Source organism: Eriocheir sinensis, chromosome 23 (genome assembly GCF_024679095.1).
Source record: "Eriocheir sinensis breed Jianghai 21 chromosome 23, ASM2467909v1, whole genome shotgun sequence".
NCBI classification, from domain to species: Eukaryota; Metazoa; Arthropoda; class Malacostraca; order Decapoda; family Varunidae; genus Eriocheir; species Eriocheir sinensis.
The window spans coordinates 9,476,451-9,498,988 of NC_066531.1; the positions used below are offsets into that span (position 1 = coordinate 9,476,451).

The following is a 22,538-nucleotide window of genomic DNA, read 5'->3' on the forward strand; positions in this document are numbered from 1 at the left end:
AGCGTAGGGCGAGAGAAGAAATAGAGGAGGGTCAGCGGCAGCCTCTTGCTCTCCTACAAATGAACGAGACAGCACAGCGTAGGGCGAGAGAAGAAATAGAGGAGGGTCAGCGGCAGCCTCTTGCTCTCCTACAAATGAACGAGACAGCACAGCGTAGGGCGAGAGAAGAAAGTGAGGAGGGTCAGCGGCAGCCTCTTGCTGTCCTACAGATGAACACACTTGAACACAGACTTGAAAAGCTTCCCAAGAAGAAATTGAGAGACTGTGTTGCAGGTCATGATCGTCGAGTACGATCTAACTATATATGTAAGAAATGTAACGTAGGCGTGTGTGTGACCTGCTATGATGATTTTCATGGCAGAAGAAAATAATCATGTAAAAACAAATATAAAGAAACCAGACACTTATGACAACTGTATTGCTTTTTCAGGACATTATTTCCTCTGACTTTATTTTGAATAACTGTTTTGTTCACAGTATTATATATATATATATATATATATATATATATATATATATATATATATATATATATTTATATATATATATATATATATATATATATATATATATAAGGAATTTTTTGTGATTATTTATGTTATTAGCAAATGGTAGTGTGCACCTGTATATAGTAGAAATTAAAACCAAAGGAAGGAGATAGATTACACTATTTTTATCCTTATAATATAACTGACGAGAAAACAGGAAAACCTGCTTGGAAAGTGTGACACTAGAATATATAGATATATGACAAAAATCAGATAAGACGCATATCGATAGACAGGCACATTCTCATAGAAACACATATAAGAACAAAGATAAACATAGAAATATAAATTATAGTTGGTGATATTACTATACTAATATTACTGCTGCTGCTTCTGCTGGTGCTACTGATGCTACTGCTGATAATTATATCTACTACAACTCCAATAACTAATACTAATAATAATGATGATTATTACTACCACTTATAATAATTTTATTGATAAAAACTATCCTTCACCCAATGTTGAAACAATACTTGAGCAACTATAAAAAAATATCTACCCTATTACTACTACTACTACTACTACTACTACTACTACTACTACTACTACTACTACTACCACTGCTACTACTACTACTACTGATATCCGTTCAGTTGAATCAATACTTGGGTCCTTTTAAGAAAAAAAAAAAAATATTAGGCTACTACAGCTACTACTTCTACTACTATTACTAGTACTACTGCTACTACTACCACTACCACTCCTGATAATAATAATAATAATAATAATAATAATAATAATAATAATAATCATAAATAGTAATAAATAATAAGAATAATAATAATTACAAATAACAATAATTTATTACTACTACTACCGTCCTCCTGTGTTGAAACCATAGTTGAACAACTATGACATTTTTTTTTACGATACTACTACTACTACTACTACTACTACTGCTACTATTACACCTTATAATAATAATAATAATAATAATAATAATAATAATAATAATAATAATAATAATATTATTATCATTATTATAACTACTAGTAATAATAAAATATTAATTACTACGACTACTATTAGTGCCCTCCACACAGTGTAGAAACAATACTTGAGCAACTAAAAAAAAAAAAAAAAAAGTTAGCCCGTGAGCAGCCTTCCTTTGCGCGAGCGGTGGCTAGCTGATGCGGCGTACGGAAACGAACAATTATGTAAATATTGTGCCAAAGCCGCCCGGGCGGCTTTGCTTGGCAGTGAACTAGACAAGCCACCCGGGTGGCTCTGGCAGTCAAGGGGTTAAAGAAACTTTCATGTATATGATGATAATTTTTGGGTAACAATAGTGTATACTAATATTTTGTGTTAGAATTAACCACGATTATCAACAACTGCCTCTGAAAACGTGTGATATTTACTGAATGAGACGGTGATGGCAATGACATGGTTGATGAGCTACACACTACTATGATTAATCATCGTTTGCTGCACGCACAGCAGAGCTACGATCATATTACTGTTGTTTCTTAGGAGAAGGGAAAATTATAGAGCTAAGTACACTATTAACTCAATTTCACGGTGGTTGGCGCTTGGCCCCTTGTCGCACGCAGCCACTCATATCAAGTACGTCGTCTGCAGGTGTACGGTCTCCTCTTCATCTTCTTGTGACCTTATCGCTTTGTAGTTTGTATCATATGCGTAGATCTTATTTTTGACATTATGTATCAACAATAATTATTTTTTCATCATTCATTATGTATCATATGATTATTATATGCTATCTTTCATCAGTGGTGGGTGGTATAACCACAAAGACCATAGTTCATGAAGTGTAATTTTTTACACACACACACACACACACACACACACACACACACACACACACACACACACACACACACACCTATTTACTTAACTAATTAGTGTATTTTGGACAAAGAAACAATGATATAAAGGTGCAGCTAAGTTGTATTTGTTTAGACAATTATATACAACAAATATATGCTGGGATGTAGATATATGGCACGCCTTGTGCATTATAGAAAATGCATGAACACAGACACACAAGCAAAAATATTGGTCTCATGATTATACACAAAGTAAAGAAAAATAATTGGGCAGTAATGCAAAGGAATACTCTCATGCAATATAGGAATGAGCATAATAAAGAAAATTACACAACAAATAGGCAAGTACAGTCACTTAGAAAAGTTACATAATACCAAGCCATATAAATTGGTGTATACCTTTCTTACACAAGAACATACAGAAGAAGAGTAAAGCAAACATGTATAACAAGCAGAACTTAGAGATTATCTGAACTACACAGTGCAGCAGGAGGTGCTTATTGGTCTCCTCGACGGTCCTGCACCAAGGGCAGTGACTCCTTGGGCGGTGAGGGTCGGGAGCTAGGCGCAGGCGGTGGAGGAGAGCGCTGAGTCGTGTGTGCCCAGGCGGAGGCGTGTCAGGTACTCCACGTGTCAAAGGTAAACAAACAGACTTGGAGTCTTGGTCTTGGTTATTGGTGTCGATATTGTTTCACACTAAACTCTTGGGGTGTTGTAACTATTTATTTCAACCTGTTGAAGGTACATCAATTAGCATCGGTCATTGGTACAAATATGCAAAAATAACAATCGGCACTACGCCCAACAAACTAACCGGATTAAAGTTGTATTAATGTAAATCGTAGTAGTAAATCACTGAATATTTTCACCTCAACAAAGCCTCTTGAGAACCATTACAAATATGCACCACACAAATCATGCCCAAAACCCTACATAGGAGCATACAGTAGGAAATGTCACAGCCCCAATTCAACCATTGATGGTGGTCGCAAGGAAACCCTAAATACATACATAAATATCACAACATTGCACTCACATATGGACACAAACATGCCATATGGAATGTCACAGACACAATTCAACCACTGACAGTGGTCGCTGGGAAACCCTAAATACATACATAAATATCACAACATTGCACTTACATTGTAATGCTCCAGGTTTAGCGTGAAAAACATGCAGCCATCCCTAACCAAAGCCAGCACCGGCAAGTTCACCCTGGCCACCTCGACTCAGCCCCTGTAACGTTAACATATATACATAACCCCTATTTCATCATTGCCCTTCTAACATCGTGTATCAAAGACACATCTTATACACTGTAAACTAAAACAAGTTCAGCTAAATACCTGTATCCTTGCGGCCACCGCAACACCAAGCACAGCCCAGAGTGACCACACGGCAGCGGGGCCTCCCGGCTGCCACGAAAGCACCAAAATGCGCAGCGGCATGCGCCAACGAACATATAACCATGAATTTAACAGATATCCCAGAAGTACGGTACAGTAACCATCATAAATCATTCCTAAACATTTTTCCCAATATCTAATGACACACACAAGTAAACAGGTTGGTTACTCAGTAGAAACAATTTAATGAGATTTTCTATTCTTTTTTATATTACTCTCTCGGTCCCACACGTCCTCTGTGTGTATCGAAACACACTAGAAATTAATCACAACAAGGAGAGGGTATTCCCCGGCTGCCTGGGATTGAACCAAGGCCTTCTAAAAGGAGAAGGCCTGTGCGTAAAGGTCGTGACGTCAGCAAGGAGGGCAGGCTCCCTATACGCTCTCCGCGCTGCGTACAACTCCACACACACACCGTCTCTCTCTCTCTCTCTCTCTCTCTCTCTCTCTCTCTCTCTCTCTCTCTCTCTCTCTCTCTCTCTCTCTCTCTCTAACACACACACATACACACACACACACATAAAATAATAAAAAATAAGGTCTCTCCATCCAGTTCTGCTACACGTCCACTGTAGCTTATTCTCGAATATTATTTCCAGGAGCAGCACCAGCAGTGTTAATTTAGCCTTAGATTACCTCCTTCATTGTAGAAATATTAGCATTGATAGTAAAACATATTAGAGTTGTGATACTACTTTTATTATAGATAATACGAGGTAGAAGGAAAGTGGCAATGACAGTGACAGTAATTTAAACACACCAAAATGCATCCCAATATTTTATTACTATCAATGTTAATAATAATAATCATTAAATCAATAATAATAATAATAATAATAATAATAATAATAATAATAATAATAATAATAATAATAACAATAATAAAATAAAAACAAAAATCATGACTATATCAGATAATTTTAATGATAATAAGATTAGTGATGCTGCTATTAATAATAGTAATAATAGTACTACATACTACTAATGATATAAATAACAATAAAAATAATGAGAATAACAATTATAAAAATAACTAATAACTACTACTACTACTAGTACTACTACTACTACAACTAATAATAATAATAGTAATAATAATAATAATAATAACAATAATAATAATAATAATAATAATAATAATAATGATAATAATAATAATAATAACAATAATAATAATAATAATAATAATAATAATAATAACAATAATAACAATAATAATAATAATAATAATAATAATAATAATAATAATAATAATAATAATAATAACAATAATAACATCAGTAAAGATAATAATAACAGTAACAACAACAACAAAAATAATAATAACAATAATAATAATAATAATAATAATAATAATAATAATAATAATAACAATAATAATATTGATAATAATAATAACTAGACTACCATGCTGCTACTGCTAGATTTACTACTATTGCTGCAATTACTTCTTTCTACATCAACCTCCACCACTACTGCTACTACTATATCGCTACTACTACCACTACTGCTACTACTATATCGCTACTACTACCACTACTGCTACTACTATATCGCTACTACTACCACTACTGCTACTACTACTACTACTACTACTACTACTACTAATAATAATAATAATAATAATAATAATAATAATAATACCAATACTACTACTGCTGCTGTTACTACTACTACTACTACTACTACTACTACTACTACTACTACTACTACTACTACTACTACTACTACTACTACTACTACTACTACTACTACTACTACTAATAATAATAATAATAATAATAATAATAATAATAATAATAATAATAACTATAATAATAATACCAATACTACTGCTGCTAATAATATTAATAGGTAATGATGATAATAATAACAATAAAACTATAATTAAAATACCATGCTAATATTGCTAGTCTTACAAATCGTGCTGCTATTACTACTACTACTACTGCTTACTACTACAACAACTTCCACCACTACTACTACTACTACTACTACTACTACTACTACTACTACTACTACTACTACTACTACTACTACTACTACTACTACTACTACTACTACTATACTATGATCTACTATATTACTACTACAACTACTACTACTACTACTGCTATACTATGATCTACTATATTACTACTACTACTACTACTACTACTACTACTACTACTACTACTACTACTACTAATAATAATAACAACTATAATAATAATACCAATACTACTGCTGCTGATAATATTAATACATAATGATGATAATAATAATAAAACTATTAATTAAAATACCATGCTAATATTGCTAGCCTTACAAATAGTGCTGCTAATACTACTACTAATACTTACTACTACAACAACTTCCACCACCACTACTACTACTACTACTACTACTACTACTACTACTACTACTACTACTACTAACAATATTAACATGCTGCTACTGCTAAATTTACTACAATTGCTGCTATTACTACTACATCAACCTCCACCACCACCAATATTACTACTAATACTACTATTACTACTACTACTACTACTACTACTAGTACTACTAGTAATAATAACCATAATAATAATAATGATAATAATAACAATAATAATAATAATAATAATAATAATAATAATAATAATAATAATAACAATAATATCATCATCATCATCATAGTAATAATAATAATAAAAATGCCATGCTACTACTGCAAATTGTACTACTACTGATAGTAGTATTACTAGTACTACTTACTACTACAACAACATCCACTACTATTCCTACCACAACTAATTACTACTACCACTGCCACCACCACCACTTCTATTGCTATCTCTAATATTCCTACTACTATTACTTCTACCATCATTATAATTATCATCATTGTTTATGAATACCAATAGCATATGAACACATGACTGAATCAAACTGAATAATTTATGTAAGTGTCTCAAGTTTCCTCTTCTTTCGTTGGCTCTTATTGGTTTTCATCTGTTGAACATGATCATTTTCCCTTCTGCAGAAATTATTCAGCATAGTATTTGAAGATGCCCATAATAACATTATCTTTATCTTATCCATGCTGTGGCCAGCCTCACAGTCATGCATGGGGAAGAATTCATCGTTTTCAATCAAAGCATTTACTGTTGTTTCAGTGGCTAACTTTCTTTGGTTTAATGATTTGGAGAATTCAAAATTTTTGCAGAGTTTTTCGACAACCATATAATTATACATGACTAATGTAACGACAAAGTCGTTTGGATACAGGAGAGACCCCCTGCTAATTCCCTTTATGTAGAGGTGGTCGTCAGGTATATTCTCCTCATTAGAGATTAACAATTCTCTACAAAATGTGCATTTCATTTTTTTGCAAACAGCAAAGCAACAGTATCCAGCCACATATACAATAACTGAGAGATGTGAGGAACAGTCTTCAATATCATGTGGTGCTATGACAAAGTCATATCTAGTAGTAGGGAGCATCTCTGTATTGTCAAATTTCTCCCAGTTAGATATATCAAAATTTTGTAGTTCCACATTACGGCCATCAAATGGTAGCCTGAGTACTGATAACATCCTTAACGTTTTTTCGCTCTCAAAAATCTGTCGAACAGATATATTATAATTTCCTCCAGATAGTTGACGGTACTGTCCAAACCTGGACTCAAGTTGATCAGTTTGAAATTTACCTGGTAAGATGTATCTCAGCTTAAGTTCATTTATGCAATAATCTGTTATTTCCATCATAGCGTGGGTTGTATGTTTGAGTCCTCTGAATGTCTCTTTAGACAGCCTTCCAACCCTGTCCGGCATACTCTCCCAGTGTTCTAACCATGTACAAAAATTGTTTAGGAAAGAATACTTATTGTCATTACTGGCATTTGTTAGAGGAGTAGCATATTTATTATTGAGCCGGATACCTTTAAATGGATTTTTAACATTCATGACAGTCCACCAGTGATAAATTATTTTAATAAATTCAGCCACATCTTCATAGTAAGGCAAACAATGTTTTTTCCCCATAGTGACAGGTGCCTCAATAATATATTCATTGAAAATCTGAATGACTAAATTAACATTTTGCTTCTCAAGACTTGATGGGGACAGAGATTTTAAAGTTAGCATGTAAGCATACTTTAAAAGTGAATCTGCTTCTATAGAGTGAAGCCTCTTTAGAGTAGTGAAAGGTGCATTGCAAGTGCTCTTTACTGTGGGGAATATGCCATCAAAAGAAAACTTTGGAAATTTCATGGACTGGTTGATATCATTTTCTAATACATTTCAATAAATGAACTGAATCAATCATGAAAAAGAGAGGTCTGGAATAATCTGATGGATGTAGGTAAAGAATAGACAATTTTGGCGGAGAAGAAAAGTAGGACATAGCTTTACTATTGATGGCATTGTTAACAGTTAAGACACCTAGGACTCTGAAACCTATCTCTTTTATTCCTTGTATAACAGTATTGATGAAGGTGAACAGTGTTTCTGACTTCATGGACTTAGAAGGCAATATGTGGACAACATCTTTAAATTTTGAGCATACGCTGTTCAGCATAAATACAAAAGCACTGGTTGCCGCCTCGGTACCACTAAAAGCTGACCCAACAATGTTTCCACCTTTATAGTCAAATAATGACTTAATATGAATTTCATCAATCATTAGAGTTACAGTTATGTCCTTGGGTGAGAAAAAAATAAACTTATTTCTTATATACATCAAAAAGTTACTCTTTTGCTGCTCAGATGCAGGACTCACGTTTTGTGATAAGGTTAGTCTTCTAATAGTTGACAAGCAAGGTAGGATGAAATACCCTGTTCTCCTCAGGAATCTATAGCCTTGTGGGGAGCAGCTATGCAGAAGGTATGAAAAAATCATGAAGTCCGGTGAATACTCAATCCTTTGTAGAGTCATCAAGCGGAGTTATTCACATATTACTGTCAAAGTATTGAGATGTTTAGGCAACTGTTTTTGAAGGAGTGTCAGCATGTAAATAACAAGTTGCAGCAAAAAAATGGTTTGACTAGGTCTGGAAGGATAGGTTTCACCGTCACATTTCTGTAGGTTCTCTAATAACTGTTCAAGAGAATTCATCTCATCAATGGCTGAAGGGATGCTGTATTCACCTAATCTTTGCACAGCAACATTATTTACAAAAACCTTCATTAACTTACTGTCAATTTCAAGAGCTAACTTTATTTCTGGATGGGGCGAGTGAATGATGTGGCATATTGAGAGAGATTCTTCATCACTTATTACCGTCCAATAATTTTCAAGAAATGTCAACTTATCTTTGAGTTCCTGTAATGTTGTAAATTTTCTTTGCTGCTGGTACTGTAAGTCTTCCTGGATGCTTTGTGCTATGGCAGCTTGAAGAGCAACCTTTTCTTTCCGGCACTTCCTTTCCTCATGTGGTTCTCTCAACGTTGCAAGAGGTAGGAGGGACAATTAGGAAATACTGATGGAACAGCTCCAGTACGAAGCCTTGGCATTGACAGTTTTGCTGTAAGTGTTCTGCCGGTTCGCTCATCAAAAAATGAAGTCTCCCGCTCGATTTCCTCCGGACGAAAGTGAAGCTCACACACCTGTATGATAGAAGAAAATGTAGATATTTATGTAATACAACTGAATCATTATATATATATATATATATATATATATATATATATATATATATATATATATATATATATATATATATATATATATATATATATATATATATATATATATATATATATATATATATATATATATATATATATATATATACATATATATATATATATATATATATATATATATATATATATATATATATATATATATATATATATATATATATATATAATATATATATATATATATATATATATATATATATATATATATATATATATATATATATATATATATATATATATATATATATATATATATATATATATATATATATATATATATATATATATATATATATATATATATATATATATATATATATATGAGGCGCGCGGTGCAACAACGACGTAACCGAGAAATGGAAGTTTTGAGAAAAACGCGCTCAAAGTTAAACACTGATTGCGCAATAGGATACCCTTAAATAAGTAAGTATTATACATCATTTGAAAGGTCTTGGGTAGTTCTGTTTGGTGATGTAGGTTTCGAAGTGATAGGTGACGATTTTGGGTGGATGACATACGTGTTAATTAACGGGTATACCGTAGGTAATAATTTTTTTCACGATATTGTTTTCATTTGTTAATATTGTGTTAGAGCCTATTACACATAGTATTAGGTGAAAGTTTTATGAAGATTGGTACATAAATAAATTTTTTATGAATTTTTTTCCGAGCGTAAAAAATAAAACTTACTCATTACCGGCACGTTATTACTCCTACCATAACTTTGACGACCTGCTATGACTAACAGTGTGTAATGCTGATATTTTATGTTTGTGCATGCATTCTGGTAAGTATTAATGGAAAGCCGCTATGTCAAGAACATTATGAAGAAACGATTTTTTTTTTTTTGTATTCAATGAATATAGTTGGCTCTCATCCTTTACACTGGCTTGAGACAGTTAAGTTCATTACCAGGATACGTCTGTTTGATCCTGGCAATGCCCTTAGCGGATTTATTAACCTTTAAATCCCCTTCAACCCACTAAGTCGGGTTGACTGGGGATTTAAAACTTACGTAAGGCTGGTGGCCAGCAAGATGCTGTGACACTTTCGTCTGCACTCTAGTAGTCCAGCAAGTCGTCATCGTGAATTTCCGGGTCGTCAGGGTTGTTCTCCTCAGCGGCAGCCTGGGCAGCAAACAAGTCCCGGTACCATCCTCAGAGACAGAGGGATGAACTGCAGCAGGTGGTTGAGGTCGGTCAACTTGTCCTGCCGCAAGGCCACTCCCCGGGGGTACTTCACAGGAAGTTCCACGGCAGACAGGTCGAACATCTCGGGGTTGTAGGCCGTCCTCTTCCCTTTCTGCAGCTTGACTGTCTGCGACACACCCTCCTCCTCTCCGTCCTCGAAGTAGCTGTGGTGGATCCGGAAGCCCTGCTTGTAGTCCGCCTTGTACACGAACAGCCTGCCCTCCTTGAAGTTGGACTTGGCCACCTGGGTCTTGGTGATGCACGCCTGGAGGAAGGAGGTCGAAGAACATCTCCGACGTCATCTCCACCACAGTGAAGGGTTCCTCTGCCTCGCTTCCCTGCATCAGCTCGATGTAGTGGTCGGTGGTGTAGACCTCACGAGGTCTGAAGAACTTCTCCAGGTGGCCGAAGTCTTGGTCGCAGGGCATGTAGGAGTGGCCAGGCATCATAAAGTAATGCTTGACCAGGTCAAACCGTTGGCTGTGTACGAGGCGGAGCAGCTGCAGGCACAGGTTGATGTTTTTATTCTGCCCACCACAGTTGTCGGAGAAGATGACCAGCTTGTTGACGGTGCGAGGGATGAAGTTCTCGATGTAGTGGACGAGGCAGCTGGCGATCTCACACGATCCCTCTTGGCAACAGCCTCGTTCCACACGTACAACAAAGGTCGTGCAGCACCTGTGGAGGTCGTGTATCCCGAAGTTGTATGTCCAAATCTTGCGCTTGTAGTAGGCGACGTTGGTGGTGAGACGTGGAGGACCAGGGTCTGCTGCAGGTCCATGCAGATCGCCGCCTGCGAGTCGTCCCTCACCTCGCTGTACACCTGCAGCAGATTCTGGCGGCCTTGTAACGGGCTTGATGCAAAGCCCATTGCAGGTTCAGCTGGTTCTCCTTCCCCACGTCCTTCTCCGCCTTCGCCACCTCGACCTGGACACGAAACTTGTCACAGATGCTGCACGTGTCGACCTTGGGAGGGCTGGTACCGATGTTGAACTCGTAGAGCTTCCGCTTGTAGCCGTCAAAGCTCATCACCATGTCGTCCTCAACACCTCTCCTCACACCAGTGCTTGAAGAGGGAGTAACAGTGGGCCTGGGTGAAGTCGGGAGGCAGGTACATCTTGTTGCGTGACTTGGCACGGGAGTAGTGTGACGAGCAGAGAGGAAGGGACTTGATGTGCTCCTGTGCAAGCCGCTCGACGTCGTCAGGTTTCTTGTTGTGAGGGTGGCCGTTAGTCCCAAGCGCTGGTCGCCTGCAGCCACACCTGTGTCCCCCAACTTCTTGAGGACAGTAAGGGACTCGCTTGTCACTTAAGGCGTGGATGCTAAGAAACGCCTTCTGCAGACGACCACCCTCTTGCTGTCGACGTTCACACCATACTCCAGCGTCGCCTTCCTCCTGCTGCCAGCTCCCACACCCGATGTCTTCACCTCCTTCGACAGGACCATGGTGACAATGTAGGCTGACTGCGCGTTGTAGTCCCCCATCTTCCAGTACTCGGAGAAGATACGCTGCACAACTTCCTCTCCAAGCTTCAGGAAGCAGCCCTTAGGACACCCACATGGTGGTCCAACCTGCTTCGCCGCCACAGTCTTCCCCGTGTTCAGCCCCACGTATTCCTGCCCGGAGTTCCTCTTCCTCTTAGCCAGGTTCCTCTTCCACTGCGTCTCATCCCTCCTCTTCCTCATCTGCAGCTCGTCCCCTGGACGTTCAGGACGCTCTTCCACGGCAGGAACGGAGGTGGAAGTGCTGGGAGAAGCCATAGTTGCGTAGAGAGTCACGAGAAAGGTAGCGTGCGTCTGTGCTCTGGCGTGTTAAAAGGCAGAGTGGATGAGCACGTGGTGAGTGTGTCACCATGGCAACGGTGCTGTGATTGGCTCCCCCGCCCCGGGCGGCTGCCACCGCGCCGCTGATTGGCCATACGCACGTGAGGCTGGGAGGAGCAGGTTGCGTCGTTGTTGTACCGCTTTCGAGATGTTAGTCCAGAGAAATTTTCTCCGCACTACGCTCGACTTTGAGCCTTAGTACAGGTGCTTAGATGGTCGAATATGACTTGGCCGACATCACCACGAGACATCACCCTTCTACCACACGGAGCAGGCACAAACACGAAATCTCAAATTTCACGGTTACGTCGTTGTTGCACCGCGCGCCTCAATATATATATATATATATATATATATATATGTATATATATATATATATATATGTTTCATTAAAAGTGATTGTCAGTTCAGCGTTGATTATTTTCTTTAAGATGTTCTCTTTTTGTCTAAGGAGTGTCTTATTCTCTTTAGGGAGATTGTTGATGGTATCCCCGTAGGGTATCATCTGCGTAGCCAGATCGCGATTTCGGGTCCTGGACCCTTCTTCAGTGGCGTTGGGAGTGAGTGTGTCCATCTCAAGGTGTGAGAGGAGAATGACTGGGTGTCCGCGCGGGGCTGCCTGTGGAGAAGTTTTCTTGGTTCTGGGTGACGAGTACGTCCAGGAACGGCATTTTCCCCTCGGCGCTTCTTTCTATTGTGAACTTAAGTCCTGAGAAACGTCACTCCCACCAACCCAGAAAAGAAAATAAGCCTCACCATCTACTACAAAAGTAAGAAGACCAGCCATCTCCTACTACGAAACAGCCCAGCAGTCGACAAAAAGAATACTCAACAGTCACATGTTGTATATAGGTTCACTTGCAACCAAGGGAACTGTGCAGCCCTTCAATCAACCTATATCGGCATGACGACACTGAGATTAAGCAGACGACTCAGCTATCACCTTGCATCAGGAGCGCCCAAGATCCATTGAGCAAGTACATAAGACGAAACTTACAAGAAAAACTCTGGAAGAAAATACCGAAATAATTACAACATGCAACGACTACAGACGCCTGCCCATCTTAGAAGCGTTATACATCAAGGATATGGAGCCAAATCTTAACATCCAACAACAAGATCTGCTGGCTCTTCCAAGCATGAGGAAAGGTGTCCAGCAGGCAACGCTCAGCCAATCAGGAGCCGAGGCAGCGAGGAACCCCGGGGAGCCAGCCGTATAAAGGCAGCCCCGCGCGGACACCCAGTCATTCTCCTCTCACACCTTGAGATGGACACACTCCCCAACGCCACTGAAGAAGGGTCCAGGACCCGAAATCGCGATTCGGCTACGCAGATGATACCCTACGGGGATACCATCAACAATCTCCCTAAAGAGAATAAGACACTCCTTAGACAAAAAGAGAACATCTTAAAGAAAATAATCAACGCTGAACTGACAATCACTTTTAATGAAACATGTTTACGAGAAAATCTCCTGCCCATTTATACTCTAAATATTCCCAGTGATGGGGCAGTCAATAAAGGCAGACAACGCCATCAGAGACCCAGCGATGAAGAAAGAAAGGAGTTCATGAAAAAACGGATCAAGGAGCTCAAGACAACTATATCGGAACTGGAAACACAGTACCAGCAGGTTGAAGAAAGATGGGTTGCGATAAACATAGACGCTGCATTAAAAGAGAACTTAGACATTGCACTCAGAAACCTTAGACCAACATCGTAACACTACCATCAAAGCTAACCAAAAGAAGCTTGTCAACCTGAACGGTGGAACAATCAAACACCAGAGACCCAGTAAAGGATACATCAATCTCACGGACAAGACACTCACTCCCGACCAAGAAGAACTACTGAACTTTGGTCTTAATTGCCACATCCTCTCTAAACCAAGTAAACACCAGAAGAGAGTGGAGTGTGAAATACTTCTCGACGACGTTGCAAATCTGGCTAAGAAAGGAGAAGTCATCGTCAAGTCGACCTTCAAACAAGAGATAATTGCCGAATCTTCAAAACATGAGGAAACTTCAACAGTAAACTCATTGAACCAAGACACACCGAAGCCGCGAAGCAGTTAAAGGCGGACCATAACATCATCATCAGGAAAGCCGACAAGTCCGCTGCCTACGTGATTATGAACAAAACAGAATACCTGGAGAAAATTGACACTATTCTGGCGGACGAAAGAAAATTTGTGAAAATCAGCAAAGACCCTACGGAAGCCCTTAAGAAAAAGCTGAACAAATTCATCACCATGAGCAACATCAACAGCGAGACCATCAAAATCAACAAGGTCTCTGGTGAATATGGTATGGGCTACTGCTATGGCACCGTGAAGACACATAAACCAGGAAACAAACTCCGGCCCATCATATCACAAATCCCGACACCGACTTATAATATCGCGAAGAAACTCTGTAAGATCCTTACACCATACGTCCCAACAACATATAGCCTGAACTCAGCAACAGACTTCCTCGACATCCTGAAGAGCAACAACTCTAGAGGAATCATCGCTTCACTGGACGTTGAGTCACTCTTCACGAATGTCCCTGTTGAACGCACCATCAACTACATCGCTCAGCGAGTGTACCATGACGACAGCACCCCACCGCTAGACATCCCAGAAGCAGCTCTACGTGGCCTACTTCAATGCTGCACGAAAGAAGCACCGTTCACCTGTCCACGGGGTCAAAAATACCAGCAAATCGATGGAGTCGCTATGGGCTCTCCATTGGGAGTGCTTCTATCAAATTTCTTCATGGGCTGCATTGAAGATGAAGTTTTCAAAACAATAAACAAGCCGGACATCTACTGCCGATACATCGATGACATCTTCATCAAAACGAAGAACGAAGAAGACATGGAAGACATACGTACCTGCCTACAAGAGATCTCAGGACTTAAGTTCACAATAGAAAGAAGCGCCGAGGGGAAAATGCCGTTCCTGGACGTACTCGTCACCCAGAACCAAGAAAACTTCTCCACAAACGTCTACGTAAAACCGACGAACAATGGCCAGTGTCTCAACGGTAGAAGCGAGTGCCCTCAGCGATACAAAGACTCTACCATTGCCGCCTACATCAGAAGAGCTATCACCCACTGCAGCACGTGGAAAGAAGTCCATGGAGAAATAAGCAGATCAACCAATGTACTCCTCAGCAACGGATTCAACACCAACGACATTGAAAAGCAAGTTAAGAAGACCGTGGATAAATGGTACTGTGAAAAAGAAGACACGGCGGAGAAGAACGAGCCCATCAAACTCTACTATAAAGCACACTTCTCCACAAATTACAAAGAAGACGAGCGTATAATGCGCCAAATCGTCAAGAAAAACGTCACTCCCACCAACCCAGAAAGAAAATAAGCCTCACCATCTACTACAAAAGTAAGAAGACCAGCCATCTCCTACTACAGAACAGCCCAGCAGTCGACAAAAGACTACTCAACAGTCACATGTTGTATATAGGTTCACTTGCAACCAAGGGAACTGTGCAGCCCTTCAATCAACCTATATCGGCATGACGACACTGAGATTAAGCAGACGACTCAGCTATCACCTTGCATCAGGAGCGCCCAAGACCCACACTGAGCAAGTACATAAGACGAAACTTACAAGAAAAACTCTGGAAGAAAATACCGAAATAATTACAACATGCAACGACTACAGACGCCTGCCCATCTTAGAAGCGTTATACATCAAGGATATGGAGCCAAATCTTAACATCCAACAACAAGATCTGCTGGCTCTTCCAAGCATGAGGAAAGGTGTCCAGCAGGCAACGCTCAGCCAATCAGGAGCCGAGGCAGCGAGGAACCCTGGGAGCCAGCCGTATAAAGGCAGCCCCGCGGACACCCAGTCATTCTCCTCTCACACCTTGAGATGGACACACTCACTCCCAACGCCACTGAAGAAGGGTCCAGGACCCGAAATCGCGATCTGGCTACGCAGATGATACCCTACGGGGATACCATCAACAATCTCCCTAAAGAGAATAAGACACTCCTTAGACAAAAAGAGAACATCTTAAAGAAAATAATCAACGCTGAACTGACAATCACTTTTAATGAAACATGTTTACGAGAAAATCTCCTGCCCATTTATACTCTAAATATTCCCAGTGATGGGGCAGTCAATAAAGGCAGAAAACGCCATCAGAGACCCAGCGATGAAGAAAGAAAGGAGTTCATGAAAAAACGGATCAAGGAGCTCAAGACAACTATATCGGAACTGGAAACACAGTACCAGCAGGTTGAAGAAAGATGGGTTGCGATAAACATAGACGCTGCATTAAAAGAGAACTTAGACATTGCACTCAGAGAAACCTTAGACCAACATCGTAACACTACCATCAAAGCTAACCAAAAGAAGCTTGTCAACCTGAACGGTGGAACAATCAAACACCAGAGACCCAGTAAAGGATACATCAATCTCACGGACAAGACACTCACTCCGACCAAGAAGAACTACTGAACTTTGGTCTTAATTGCCACATCCTCTCTAAACCAAGTAAACACCAGAAGAGAGTGGTGTGAAATACTTCTCGACGACGTTGCAAATCTGGCTAAGAAAGGAGAAGTCATCGTCAAGTCGACCTTCAAACAAGAGATAATTGCCGAATCTTCAAAACAAGAGGAAACTTCAACAGTAAACTCATTGAACAAGACACACCGAAGCCGCGAAGCAGTTAAAGGCGGACCATAACATCATCATCAGGAAAGCCGACAAGTCCGCTGCCTACGTGATTATGAACAAAACAGAATACCTGGAGAAAATTGACACTATTCTGGCGGACGAAAGAAAATTTGTGAAAATCAGCAAAGACCCTACGGAAGCCCTTAAGAAAAAGCTGAACAAATTCATCACCATGAGCAACATCAACAGCGAGACCATCAAAATCAACAAGGTCTCTGGTGAATATGGTATGGGCTACTGCTATGGCACCGTGAAGACACATAAACCAGGAAACAAACTCCGGCCCATCATATCACAAATCCCGACACCGACTTATAATATCGCGAAGAAACTCTGTAAGATCCTTACACCATACGTCCCAACAACATATAGCCTGAACTCAGCAACAGACTTCCTCGACATCCTGAAGAGCAACAACTCTAGAGGAATCATCGCTTCACTGGACGTTGAGTCACTCTTCACGAATGTCCTGTTGAACGCACCATCAACTACATCGCTCAGCGAGTGTACCATGACGACAGCACCCCACCGCTAGACATCCCAGAAGCAGCTCTACGTGGCCTACTTCAATGCTGCACGAAAGAAGCACCGTTCACCTGTCCACGGGGTCAAAATACCAGCAAATCGATGGAGTCGCTATGGGCTCTCCATTGGGAGTGCTTCTATCAAATTTCTTCATGGGCTGCATTGAAGATGAAGTTTTCAAAACAATAAACAAGCCGGACATCTACTGCCGATACATCGATGACATCTTCATCAAAACGAAGAACGAAGAAGACATGGAAGACATACGTACCTGCCTACAAGAGATCTCAGGACTTAAGTTCACAATAGAAAGAAGCGCCGAGGGGAAAATGCCGTTCCTGGACGTACTCGTCACCCAGAACCAAGAAAACTTCTCCACAAACGTCTACGTAAAACCGACGAACAATGGCCAGTGTCTCAACGGTAGAAGCGAGTGCCCTCAGCGATACAAAGACTCTACCATTGCCGCCTACATCAGAAGAGCTATCACCCACTGCAGCACGTGGAAAGAAGTCCATGGAGAAATAAGCAGATCAACCAATGTACTCCTCAGCAACGGATTCAACACCAACGACATTGAAAAGCAAGTTAAGAAGACCGTGGACAAATGGTACTGTGAAAAAGAAGACACGGCGGAGAAGAACGAGCCCATCAAACTCTACTATAAAGCACACTTCTCCACAAATTACAAAGAAGACGAGCGTATAATGCGCCAAATCGTCAAGAAAAACGTCACTCCCACCAACCCAGAAAGAAAATAAGCCTCACCATCTACTACAAAAGTAAGAAGACCAGCCATCTCCTACTACGAAACAGCCCAGCAGTCGACAAAAAGAATACTCAACAGTCACATGTTGTATATAGGTTCACTTGCAACCAAGGGAACTGTGCAGCCCTTCAATCAACCTATATCGGCATGACGACACTGAGATTAAGCAGACGACTCAGCTATCACCTTGCATCAGGAGCGCCAAGACCCACACTGAGCAAGTACATAAGACGAAACTTACAAGAAAAACTCTGGAAGAAAATACCGAAATAATTACAACATGCAACGACTACAGACGCCTGCCCATCTTAGAAGCGTTATACATCAAGGATATGGAGCCAAATCTTAACATCCAACAACAAGATCTGCTGGCTCTTCCAAGCATGAGGAAAGGTGTCCAGCAGGCAACGCTCAGCCAATCAGGAGCCGAGGCAGCGAGGAACCCCGGGGAGCCAGCCGTATAAAGGCAGCCCCGCGCGGACACCCAGTCATTCTCCTCTCACACCTTGAGATGGACACTCACTCCCAACGCCACTGAAGAAGGGTCCAGGACCCGAAATCGCGATCTGGCTACGCAGATGATACCCTACGGGATACCATCAACAAACTCCCTAAAGAGAATAAGACACTCCTTAGACAAAAAGAGAACATCTTAAAGAAAATAATCAACGCTGAACTGACAATCACTTTTAATGAAACATGTTTACGAGAAAATCTCCTGCCCATTTATACTCTAAATATTCCCAGTGATGGGGCAGTCAATAAAGGCAGAAAACGCCATCAGAGACCCAGCGATGAAGAAAGAAAGGAGTTCATGAAAAAACGGATCAAGGAGCTCAATACAACTATATCAGACTGGAAACACAGTACCAGCAGGTTGAAGAAAGATGGGTTGCGATAAACATAGACGCTGCATTAAAGAGAACTTAGACATTGCACTCAGAGAAACCTTAGACCAACATCGTAACACTACCATCAAAGCTAACCAAAAGAAGCTTGTCAACCTGAACGGTGGAACAATCAAACACCAGAGACCCAGTAAAGGATACATCAATCTCACGGACAAGACACTCACTCCCGACCAAGAAGAACTACTGAACTTTGGTCTTAATTGCCACATCCTCTCTAAACCAAGTAAACACCAGAAGAGTGGAGTGTGAAATACTTCTCGACGACGTTGCAAATCTGGCTAAGAAAGGAGAAGTCATCGTCAAGCCGACCTTCAAACAAGAGATAATTGCCGAATCTTCAAAACAAGAGGAAACTTCAACAGTAAACTCATTGAACCAAGACACACCGAAGCCGCGAAGCAGTTAAAGGCGGACCATAACATCATCATCAGGAAAGCCGACAAGTCCGCTGCCTACGTGATTATGAACAAAACAGAATACCTGGAGAAAATTGACACTATTCTGGCGGACGAAAGAAAATTTGTGAAAATCAGCAAAGACCCTACGGAAGCCCTTAAGAAAAAGCTGAACAAATTCATCACCATGAGCAACATCAACAGCGAGACCATCAAAATCAACAAGGTCTCTGGTGAATATGGTATGGGCTACTGCTATGGCACCGTGAAGACACATAAACCAGGAAACAAACTCCGGCCCATCATATCACAAATCCCGACACCGACTTATAATATCGCGAAGAAACTCTGTAAGATCCTTACACCATACGTCCCAACAACATATAGCCTGAACTCAGCAACAGACTTCCTCGACATCCTGAAGAGCAACAACTCTAGAGGAATCATCGCTTCACTGGACGTTGAGTCACTCTTCACGAATGTCCCTGTTGAACGCACCATCAACTACATCGCTCAGCGAGTGTACCATGACGACAGCACCCCACCGCTAGACATCCCAGAAGCAGCTCTACGTGGCCTACTTCAATGCTGCACGAAAGAAGCACCGTTCACCTGTCCACGGGGTCAAAAATACCAGCAAATCGATGGAGTCGCTATGGGCTCTCCATTGGGAGTGCTTCTATCAAATTTCTTCATGGGCTGCATTGAAGATGAAGTTTTCAAAACAATAAACAAGCCGGACATCTACTGCCGATACATCGATGACATCTTCATCAAAACGAAGAACGAAGAAGACATGGAAGACATACGTACCTGCCTACAAGAGATCTCAGGACTTAAGTTCACAATAGAAAGAAGCGCCGAGGGGAAATGCCGTTCCTGGACGTACTCGTCACCCAGAACCAGGAAACTTCTCCACAAACGTCTACGTAAAACCGACGAACAATGGCCAGTGTCTCAACGGTAGAAGCGAGTGCCCTCAGCGATACAAAGACTCTACCATTGCCGCCTACATCAGAAGAGCTATCACCCACTGCAGCACGTGGAAAGAAGTCCATGGAGAAATAAGCAGATCAACCAATGTACTCCTCAGCAACGGATTCAACACCAACGACATTGAAAAGCAAGTTAAGAAGACCGTGGACAAATGGTACTGTGAAAAAGAAGACACGGCGGAGAAGAACGAGCCCATCAAACTCTACTATAAAGCACACTTCTCCACAAATTACAAAGAAGACGAGCGTATAATGCGCCAAATCGTCAAGAAAAACGTCTCTCCCACCAACCCAGAAAAGAAAATAAGCCTCACCATCTACTACAGAAGTAAGAAGACCAGCCATCTCCTACTACGAAACAGCCCAGCAGTCGACAAAAAGAATACTCAACAGTCACATGTTGTATATAGGTTCACTTGCAACCAAGGGAACTGTGCAGCCCTTCAATCAACCTATATCGGCATGACGACACTGAGATTAAGCAGACGACTCAGCTATCACCTTGCATCAGGAGCGCCCAAGACCCACACTGAGCAAGTACATAAGACGAAACTTACAAGAAAAACTCTGGAAGAAAATACCGAAATAATTACAACATGCAACGACTACAGACGCCTGCCCATCTTAGAAGCGTTATACATCAAGGATATGGAGCCAAATCTTAACATCCAACAACAAGATCTGCTGGCTCTTCCAAGCATGAGGAAAGGTGTCCAGCAGGCAACGCTCAGCCAATCAGGAGCCGAGACAGCGAGGAACCCCGGGGAGCCAGCCGTATAAAGGCAGCCCCGCGCGGTCATTCTCCTCTCACACCTTGAGATGGACACACTCACTCCCAACGCCACTGAAGAAGGGTCCAGGACCCGAAATCGCGATCTGGCTACGCAGATGATACCCTACGGGGATACCATCAACAAACTCCCTAAAGAGAATAAGACACTCCTTAGACAAAAAGAGAACATCTTAAAGAAAATAATCAACGCTGAACTGACAATCACTTTTAATGAAACATGTTTACGAGAAAATCTCCTGCCCATTTATACTCTAAATATTCCCAGTGATGGGGCAGTCAATAAAGGCAGAAAACGCCATCAGAGACCCAGCGATGAAGAAAGAAAGGAGTTCATGAAAAAACGGATCAAGGAGCTCAAGACAACTATATCGGAACTGGAAACACAGTACCAGCAGGTTGAAGAAAGATGGGTTGCGATAAACATAGACGCTGCATTAAAAGAGAACTTAGACATTGCACTCAGAGAAACCTTAGACCAACATCGTAACACTACCATCAAAGCTAACCAAAAGAAGCTTGTCAACCTGAACGGTGGAACAATCAAACACCAGAGACCCAGTAAAGGATACATCAATCTCACGGACAAGACACTCACTCCCGACCAAGAAGAACTACTGAACTTTGGTCTTAATTGCCACATCCTCTCTAAACCAAGTAAACACCAGAAGAGAGTGGAGTGTGAAATACTTCTCGACGACGTTGCAAATCTGGCTAAGAAAGGAGAAGTCATCGTCAAGCCGACCTTCAAACAAGAGATAATTGCCGAATCTTCAAAAACAAGAGGAAACTTCAACAGTAAACTCATTGAACCAAGACACACCGAAGCCGCGAAGCAGTTAAAGGCGGACCATAACATCATCATCAGGAAAGCCGACAAGTCCGCTGCCTACGTGATTATGAACAAAACAGAATACCTGGAGAAAATTGACACTATTCTGGCGGACGAAAGAAAATTTGTGAAAATCAGCAAAGACCCTACGGAAGCCCTTAAGAAAAAGCTGAACAAATTCATCACCATGA

General features: G+C 40.7%; 1 protein-coding gene across 1 annotated transcript in view; it reads left to right on the plus strand.

The window, feature by feature from the left end:
- Window positions 1-7,566, plus strand: part of LOC127002574 (piggyBac transposable element-derived protein 4-like) — a 10,021-nt gene extending 2,455 nt beyond the window's left edge. The window contains exons 2-3 of the mRNA XM_050868655.1: window positions 1-273; window positions 7,559-7,566. The exon at window positions 1-273 is cut by the window's left edge and continues 1,488 nt beyond it. Coding sequence (XP_050724612.1) covers window positions 1-273; window positions 7,559-7,566 — 281 coding nt within the window. The remainder of the gene's footprint in view (window positions 274-7,558) is intronic.
- Window positions 7,567-22,538: the final 14,972 nt, after the last annotated feature.